This window comes from Schistocerca americana, chromosome 1 (genome assembly GCF_021461395.2).
Source record: "Schistocerca americana isolate TAMUIC-IGC-003095 chromosome 1, iqSchAmer2.1, whole genome shotgun sequence".
Lineage (NCBI taxonomy): Eukaryota > Metazoa > Arthropoda > Insecta > Orthoptera > Acrididae > Schistocerca > Schistocerca americana.
The window spans coordinates 660,251,062-660,260,984 of NC_060119.1; the positions used below are offsets into that span (position 1 = coordinate 660,251,062).

At 42.6% G+C, this 9,923-nt stretch overlaps 1 protein-coding gene across 2 annotated transcripts in view; it reads left to right on the top strand.

Moving 5' to 3' along the window:
* LOC124608316 (choline transporter-like 1) overlaps positions 1-7,503 on the top strand; it is a 176,501-nt gene extending 168,998 nt beyond the window's left edge. For both annotated transcript variants that reach the window (XM_047139977.1, XM_047139976.1), the window contains exon 15: positions 7,198-7,503. In XM_047139977.1, coding sequence (XP_046995933.1) covers positions 7,198-7,332 — 135 coding nt within the window. In that variant the 3' untranslated portion in view covers positions 7,333-7,503. The remainder of the gene's footprint in view (positions 1-7,197) is intronic.
* Positions 7,504-9,923: the final 2,420 nt, after the last annotated feature.

Genomic DNA, 9,923 nt, shown 5'->3' on the forward strand with positions numbered 1-9,923 from the left:
AATCTGTTATAATGATTGATGCTGAATGGTATATTAATCTCTAAAAGCTGTTTCATCTGATCATCTACAGGCAACTGAAAGTAGGCATCAGTGAGATCTGTCTTCAAAAAATAATGGCCCTAGTCAATTTAACCAATAATTCCTCCGGTCAAGGAAGTGGATACAAATTAACACTTACTTGGGCATTAATGGTAATCTTAAATCACCACAGATGTGAAGTGATCCAATAGGTTTCTTAACCATGAACTGGGGCTTAGCCTGCTGGCTAGATGATACTATGGTTATAACACCCAAACTGTGCAACATGTCTAGTTCTGCTTTAACTTGTGTATGTGTGGCGGAAGGTACTGGGTGAGCTCTGCAAAACCGACACTGCCAATTGCTTTAAGGATATGTGGACCTGGAACCCTGTTGCACAACCTAATGTAGGTTCAAACAGCTGCTTAAATTGTGCACACAGTGTATTAAGTTTTGTAAATGGGATCACATTTGAAATTGGATTTACCTGGTCCTGAATTTGAAAACCAAAAAGTGAAATAGTGTGTAAACTAAAAATGTTAGTTGTAATCCAAGACTTGTCTAAAAGCAAGGTCAGTTGAAGTGCTATATTTTTATACTTAACATGGACGATGAAATGACCTCGCAAAGGATCAGCTGGTCATTGTACATCACTCCTTCACACTGAAGAGACTGTAGCTGTGGGTAGCCAGTGCACTAGTAAGTGTCTCCATTAATCAGAGGCATGGTTGCACCTGTGCCCAACTGAAAAACTGCTGTCACCCCATTAATGACCAGTTGCAACAAGAGAAGCTACACACCTCCTCCTGCTGCCATGGGCACTACCAAGATAACATGTAGCATGCTGATCGCCAATGCTGTTGATGCTTGGTGGCCAAGGCAGGCATTTGCTAGGTGTTCTGGTTTGTGGCATACAAAACAGATGATATCCTGAAAGGACAGTGATGCCTTTGATGGTGTGGCCTCCAATCTGGACATGATTTGACGGCACAGACTTTCTGCCCTTTGATGATAATGGGGTGGAAAATCCTGCATAAGCATCTGCTCATTTTGAGACACACAAATGGCTGACAAACCATTTACATTTGAGTGCATCTATCAATGACGAGGGTGGAGGATTGATAGCTACTGTACTAACTACTACTGAATCCCATGTTGTCAGATTACTGGATGAACTGGTGCTTGGTAAATCAGATGATGACGTTGATGGGAAGTCACCGGATGGTCGTAGATCACAGTGGCGAATAATACTACTGACAAAGTTAAAACCAGAGGAGTCGTAGCATATACACTCCTGGAAATTGAAATAAGAACACCGTGAATTCATTGTCCCAGGAAGGGGAAACTTTATTGACACATTCCTGGGGTCAGATACATCACATGATCACACTGACAGACCCACAGGCACATAGACACAGGCAACAGAGCATGCACAATGTCTGCACTAGTACAGTGTATATCCACCTTTCGCAGCAATGCAGGCTGCTATTCTCCCATGGAGAGATGCTGGATGTAGTCCTGTGGAACGGCTTGCCATGCCATTTCCACCTGGCGCCTCAGTTGGACCAGCGTTCGTGCTGGACGTGCAGATCGCGTGAGACGACGCTTCATCCAGTCCCAAACATGCTCAATGGGGGACAGATCCGGAGATCTTGCTGGCCAGGGTAGTTGACTTACACCTTCTAGAGCACGTTGGGTGGCACGGGATACATGCGGACGTGCATTGTCCTGTTGGAACAGCAAGTTCCCTTGCCGGTCTAGGAATGGTAGAACGATGGGTTCGATGACGGTTTGGATGTACCGTGCACTATTCAGTGTCCCCTCGACGATCACCAGTGGTGTACGGCCAGTGTAGGAGATCGCTCCCCACACCATGATGCCGGGTGTTGGCCCTGTGTGCCTCGGTCGTATGCAGTCCTGATTGTGGCGCTCACCTGCACGGCGCCAAACACGCATACGACCATCATTGGCACGAAGGCAGAAGCGACTCTCATCGCTGAAGACGACACGTCTCCATTCGTCCCTCCATTCACGCCTGTCGCGACACCACTGGAGGCGGGCTGCACAATGTTGGGGCGTGAGCGGAAGACGGCGTAACGGTGTGCGGGACCGTAGCCCAGCTTCATGGAGACAGTTGCGAATGGTCCTCGCCGATACCCCAGGAGCAACAGTGTCCCTAATTTGCTGGGAAGTGGCGGTGCGGTCCCCTACGGCACTGCGTAGGATCCTACGGTCTTGGCGTGCATCCGTGCGTCGCTGCGGTCCGGTCCCAGGTCGACGGGCACGTGCACCTTCCGCCGACCACTGGCGACAACATCGATGTACTGTGGAGACCTCACGGCCCACGTGTTGAGCAATTCGGCGGTACGTCCACCCGGCCTCCCGCATGCCCACTATACGCCCTCGCTCAAAGTCTGTCAACTGCACATACGGTTCACGTCCACGCTGTCGCGGCATGCTACCAGTGTTAAAGACTGCGATGGAGCTCCGTATGCCACGGCAAACTGGCTGACACTGACGGCGGCGGTGCACAAATGCTGCGCAGCTAGCGCCATTCGACGGCCAACACCGCGGTTCCTGGTGTGTCCGCTGTGCCGTGCGTGTGATCATTGCTTGTACAGCCCTCTCGCAGTGTCCGGAGCAAGTATGGTGGGTCTGACACACCGGTGTCAATGTGTTCTTTTTTCCATTTCCAGGAGTGTAGTATGCACTGATGCAGTTACTTCATTAGCTATGACAATTTTTAACATCACTCAAGTCGGGATCATGCTACTAAAGCCAACCCAGCGAGGAGGCACAGTGGTTAGCACACTGTACTCGCACAGGCAAATGCCGGGATGGTTCCTTTCAAAGGGCACGGCCGACTTCCTTCCCCGTCCTTCCCTAATCCGATGAGACCGATGACCTTGCTGTCTGGTCTCCTTCCCCGAAACAACCAACCAACACTGTACTCGCATTCGGGAGGTTGACGATTCTAACCTTCATCTGGCCATCCTGAAGGTTTTCCGTGATTTCCTTAAATCGCTTCAAGCAAAGGACAGGAAGGTTCCTTCAAAAGGGCACAGCCGACTTCCTTCCCCTCTGTTCCCTAATCCGATGGGACCAAAGACCTCACTATGTGGTTCCCTCCCCTAAATCAACCAGCCAATTTCTAAAGCCTTTGCTGTAATTTCTCGATCAGGAACAAGATGGACAAAAATATCACAGATAAAGGGATGTTGGTTCGCATATGACGTGCCACACTCTCTGCAAGAAAAACCACACTTGCGAGCCAAGCCTTGTGAGTCAGCCCCACGCAGCATAGGTGTGCTTACATTGCTTAACATATTGATTAAACTTGAACCTAGTAGTGATGATGTGAGTTTAGTGACCATAGAAATGAATCAGAAGATCACAAACATTAGAAAAAGTCAAATTACTAGAATAAAAGAGTGGGCATATTTTTTGCACCACTTTGTGCTGTTTACTACTAGAAGACAGTGAGAGCACACAGTGACACTCAGGGTCAGCTATTTAACTTGACTTGACTTGACTTGACTTGACTTGCAGTGAATGACAGAATGATGTAAATAGACCTCCCACCTCTTGTCTACCTCATTGAAACAAGCGAGATGCCGATGAGGAGGTGAGCAAACTGCAACTGCTAACTGTTGTTGGTTGTACAGGAGCTACAACAGCTCTGTCTGCTGTTCCTAGTGGAATTCCTACTGTCTTCCTTGCTAATGCTCTTATTGCAGTTGTTGCTCTGAAGGTAAATCACAGTGGAGATTGCAAAGCAAATGAATAACCAAACCAAGTCCTGAATGCGGCAAAGTCATCTTGTGTGTATTCAACAATCCAGAAAGCAATTCAAATCACATATGTAAAGCAGGCGAAGTCAAATGACACATAACTGAATGTTTCAGTGACTGGTGAGACACTAGCTAGCAATAGCCAGGCTGTGGTATTTAGCAGTACACACGTCAGATGGCAGTGCAATTTGTTGGACTGAAGTACTCAGTGCCCTTCTCATACTCATGAGACTTCTTTGGGATCACCTATGGTGTCAGTTGCATCTCAGCTCAGTTCATCCAAAATTCAAGCAACAACTGTCCACCATGTTTCAGGAAGTATGGGTCCAATATCATTGTTCATTAATCAAGACTTAGTGCTAAGTCTGTCCTGAAGATTGAAGTCAGCTACAATACCAAAAAGGGGCAACACGTTGCATTTCATTCATGTCTGGCATGTTGCAAATGAATAGCAATAGATAACTGAAGTTTTTTGGTCATATAGAGCAAATATTTTTCAGGAAAAGTCAAACAGTGGAAAATCCAGGATAGCATAATGACAATATTATGAAAATGACAGTTTCACTCATCATATTGCGGAGATGCTGAGTCACTGATAGGCACAGCAGAAAGACCCTCAAACAAAGCTTTCAGTCAAATAGGCCTTCATGTGTGTGTGTGTGTGTGTGTGTGTGTGTGTGTGTGTGTGTGTGTGTGTGTGTGTGTGTGTCTTGTCTTATTCTGATGAAGGCCTGTTTGGCCAAAAGCTCTGTTTGACAAGTCTTCTTGTTGTGTCTACCTGTGACTCAGAATCTCCACTATATGGTGAGTAGCAACTATCTTTTTCATAATATTGGCATATTTTTCAAGTGTAGTCATGTATTGGCTATAACTCTGAAGAAACAGGAAATATTCAAAATCATAGATAGAATCATTTGGATCGATGGTAGAAATAAGTTTAATGTGGAATGAATTTTCAGTTCTACAGTGGAGTGTGTGCTAAAGTGCTGGTAGAATTAAGGATATTAGGGTGGTTTGTGAGTCATGATAGTTGAGTCTGTAGATAATTTTCCCTCAAAAGGCCAAGGTTTTGGATTTGTGTCTCGATCTGACACACAGTTGTAATCTGCCTGAAAGTTTCAAGGATAATCTGCATAGAGATTTAAAGAGACTTGCTTTGGTCCAGAAATGTGTATATCATTCAGGAACACACATTTCAATAACTGGCCAGCAGCCATTAAAAGTTTAGCTTCTAATAAACTTTACTTTAAGAGGAACCTAAAGTATTTACAATTTGTGAAATACTCGGGGCAAGATTTTCCAGCAATCAAAGACTATTTTATTCACTTTACAGATCACAAGAATTAAGTACTTGTTGGTAGCCAACTTGTACTCCCATGACAAATTTCTTAGTAGAACAGATTGATGCATATATTATTATTAATAATATCACATAATTTGTATTACACAAAATCTGGCTTCTGCACGTCTTCAGTGCATGTGTACAATAGCCCAAGAATTGTTATACATCCACATGTTCAGTGACAAGTTTGTTATTACCTTTTAATGAAAATTTGCTTAAATTTTTTTACTTATTCCTCTTCAGTTAGACTCAAATAACTTAGGATCTGAAGAAGGAACATTATCATATGTCTCTTTTGTTTGAAGATGTATATTATGTATTCTTCAAACAATTGAAAATACAGGATGGTGTAACACAATGCAATAGAGAGTGAAATAGAATAGCCTGCTCCTTACAAAATAGAGATGTGGGGCAGCAGACAGGCACATTTGAAGTATATTTAAAAGTAGACTAAGGTATTGGACAATGTCCTTCCTCAGACTTAGAACAAACACACACACACACACACACACACACACACACACACACACACACACACACAGAGAGAGAGAGAGAGAGAGAGAGAGAGAGAGAGAGAGAGAGAGAGAGAGGGGGGGGGGGCCTCTATCATCTCCAGCACAGGTGAGCATTGACCTCATTTGGGGATAGTAGTGGGAGGTACAGGCATAGGGTGGGGAGGCTGACGGATAGCAGGGTAGGTGTGGGGGAAGATACTGTAGTGCAGCAGAGGATTGTGCGGGGAGGTGGTGGCTACAGGATGCTGGGCTGTTAAGTGTGTCTGGAGGCTGTGCAGTTGCTATTTCTGCAGACAAACAGCTCGTTAGTTGTCATGCCTCTGTAAAATGCTGCACTGTGTTTGCATCTAAATTGATAGACCACATGCCTGGTGTCACAGGTTGCTCTGCCTTCTCCTATCCCATCAAACACAGGGCCACTTGTCTACCAGCTTAACTGCAAACATTGTGGTATGGTACACAGGTATGCCCACTATCCACATGAATGGCCACTGCTAAATTGTGACCAAGAGACAGCTCGACTGCCCTCTTGCTGAGTATGCCACTCAACACTGTGTGCTGTACTTTGACAACTAATTCACAACCTGCACCACCTGGATTCTTCTCACGAACACCATCTTTTCTGAATTGTGCATGTGAGAACTCTCCCTAGAACATATCCTTCAACGCCATAACCATCCTGCCCTCAACCTGCACTAGTCCCTGTCCCCATTTGCCTCTATACCCTCTCCTGCTCTCATTCCTGCTTGCTATCCCTCCAGCACACCTGCATAGCCTTTTCCATTCTCTGCTTCTCCCCTTTTCCATTTTTCCCCCAAGTGCAGCCTCCTGATTGTCTCCTAACAGTCCAAGACACTTCACCACCATATCCTGCACACTCCTGCAGGCAGCACTATAGCATCTTCCCCCAACCCTACTGTGCCCTCCCTCTCCCCCCCCCCCCCCCCCCCCTCCTTTTTCTCTCTATAGCTCTTCTGTACTCCACAGTCCATCCCAGCCGGGATTGCTGCCCATTGCATTTGGACCTCAGTGCCTGAGGACGACAGTGGCCGTATGTGTGTGTGTGTGTGTGTGTGTGTGTGTGTGTGTGTGTGTGTGTGTGTGTGTGTTTGTGTGTGGGTGGGTGGGTGTGTGGTGTTTTTTTCTACATCTAAGAAGAATTTGATCCAAATAGCTTAGTCTACTTTTAAATGTACTTTAAATGTGTTTGCGTGCTGCTGAGTGCTTCCTCTTTGTGCTATTCTATTCTATATAATTGTTAGTATGTATTCTTGTTCTAAGACAAATTCTTTATTTTTGAGGATCCCTCACTAATGATCCACAGAACATAAAGTATATGTAATCAGATCTAATCTCTGATTCTAGATCCAACATCACAGTTCTGTTTCCACCTTAGTATAGGATGCCTTTAAAATAATTGTGCTAGTCTCCTTCTGAAGTAAAGTTAGTGAATCTGTTTTACATAAGAATATAGACATCATGTGGAACAGCATGTTAAATAGATAATGATATCTCCATATGTTTGTTGCAGGTTGTGATAGACACTATGTTCCTTTGTGTTTGTGAGGATGAGAGGATAAATCCTGAAGGTGGCCACTGGCAAACATCAAGTATTGCCAGAAGAGAAACTCGCGGAACTGAATTGCAGCCAATGGCAACACAATAAAACCATTAATTGATGCATGTTTGTTCTATATGAGGAAGGAGAGGATCTGAACAACTTAATTTTCAGTTACTGTCCTCAAGAACTTTTTGCTGTAGCAATAATTCTATTATATATTATTCTGCATTCACCTTTTTGCAGGCAGCAAATGACTTTTTTATGGTTTATCATAAGAGGTGGAGAAAACTATTACCTTTTAGGTTGTTGTTATTTAGTGATAAAAGTATCACCATTTTGTATATTGTTGCAACAAAGATATTTTTATGGAGTTAATGTTTCTGTTGGCATATTGGGAGGGGGGGGGGGGGGGGGGGGGGGGAAACAAGTGCTATAAATCATTCAGAGCTCATGTAATAAATAATTTTTACTCTTTGTGGAAGGTCTGAATTACTGTAATAATTGTTGTAAAAGAAGAGCACCCATAAACCAAAATCAGGAAACAAAGGACAGCTTCTTACTGTGTATAAGGATCACAACATAATTAAATAAAAACAGATGTAAACCCTGAATCTTGAAGTTGTGGGGATAAAAATGCTTAATTTAGTAATGAAGGGGGACTGAGAAAGGTAATCGAATGTTAAAGTTCCCAAAACCCATACTCAGTGAACACATTAACAGACAAGAGTGCAAATAATGAAGCAGGAAAGCAAGAGAAAATCCTGGATAAAACACCAGACAGCAAATCAGAAGTCTAGAATCTCATCTGTTGTCATATATTGTCACTTTTTTGCTCTATTTATTGTTTCTTCCTATGCTGCTCTTTTCTATTATTTTTTTCATACCTTCTGAAGGAACAGTTTCCAGTTCCAAAACTTCAAGATTCAGTATTTATGCAGAAGAATAAGGCCTCATTGTGGTATTTTATCTTCTTGACTATTGAAGCATACCTTGAACAAATACCATAATAGCGCAAGAAGAACAAAAACTGTGGTTTCTATTCTGATGGACTTCATTGTTTTTAGTTTTTTAGTTGGTCATTTGTGCAAATGTTATGATCTCAGGGTGATTGAATGCATGGATTATTTTCTAGCGAGATACATGTCCAGTAAATATTCCTGGAACTGTACGAGCAAAATGTATGTAGTTTAAAAATTCAAACTGATGAGCCAGCACATTTATAAAACTGTGGAAACAGTGCTCACCAATACTGTGTAAGAGTTACATAGTGAGTTCTGGAACTCCAACAAAAGTTGTGAAATAGCTGTAGCCATCATTTCAGAGCCAATCACAGCTTTTAATATGTTGCGTAACATGAATATTCATGTCTTATAAGCAAGAGTGTAAAATATTTATTGTACTTTAATGTTTATTGCACATACAGACTTGATACTCTTGGGTACACCTGGCATAAAACAAACTTCTATATTCAAAGAAAATGGCAAAAATCTTAAAAAATGTCAAGTTTTCATGCAGCAACATGTGTTCAGTAGTTCATAATAAGACTCACTATTTACATAACAAATGTGCCTTGCACTCAGTCATTTTTAGGCCTATAGTTTCAGTTGTATCTGACTGAAAAAATTCCTTTCATATTTCGTTTTTTTTTCCGATGGTCGCACTAAAGAGTTGTTTGTGTCATCTGTTCATAACAAATCTTTACTGCTCATGTTAATTAACATAGATACAGTATGGCTAATGAGGTACTCATCTTTCCCTCACAACGTACAATGTACATTATCATATTTTTCTTCATTTTTCCTTTAGAATCTACGGCCTGCAGTGCTAAAGTAAAATTACTAGCAACTGATTATCATAGAAAAATTTCAAGACAAAAGCTAATGGTTATTTTATACCTTCTTTTCACAGTTAGACTTTGTACACATACCAAATAATTTAGTCTCTGCATGCCACTATACAGTGCATGGCATAGGATACTCTGTATTGGTATTCATTTTGGCTTAATTTCTCAAAGTTCTTGTCACATGCACTTACTCCCTATTTTCAAAATATCTTTGAAAATTTGGTGAGAGTGTCTGATGCATAGAAACATGCAACAGGAAATAATATTTGCACTATCTTTTGAGCTCTTGCTCTTTCCCTAGCAAAAGTACATGCATTCACACACACATTCTTACACACAACCACACAGACAGCTAAACTCACACACACATAGCTGCAGTGAGACTGTTAATTGTCCAATTGAGAGCATTTGTCTGGGTAGATGGAGGTGGGACAGTGATAAGACAAAGATGCACAAGATGAGGAGAGAGTAATGGGATAGTGTGAGGTAGGTCCTTTGACAGATGACTCAGAAGGTGCACACTAAGGTGAAAGTTGTTCAAATGGTAGAGCAAATATGAAATTTAGAGAGAGTGGCAACAGGAGGGGGGGCGGGGGGGTGCACATGAAGGGGGAGACAGGGAGAGAAAGAATTCCATCCAGGAATTTCCATTATTGTTAGAGAGAATATGTGTTACGTTTGCCCATATTTACACTAGTAATAGACAATAACTGATTGTATATTCTTAGGGAAACTGAAACCACAATTTTGGGATACGTTGCCTCTCAAGCTGTCTGAACTTGTGGCAAGTGCTTGAAGTCAATGTGACATTCTATTTCCTGTTATGAAAAGTGACATGCAGAAATAATTCTGG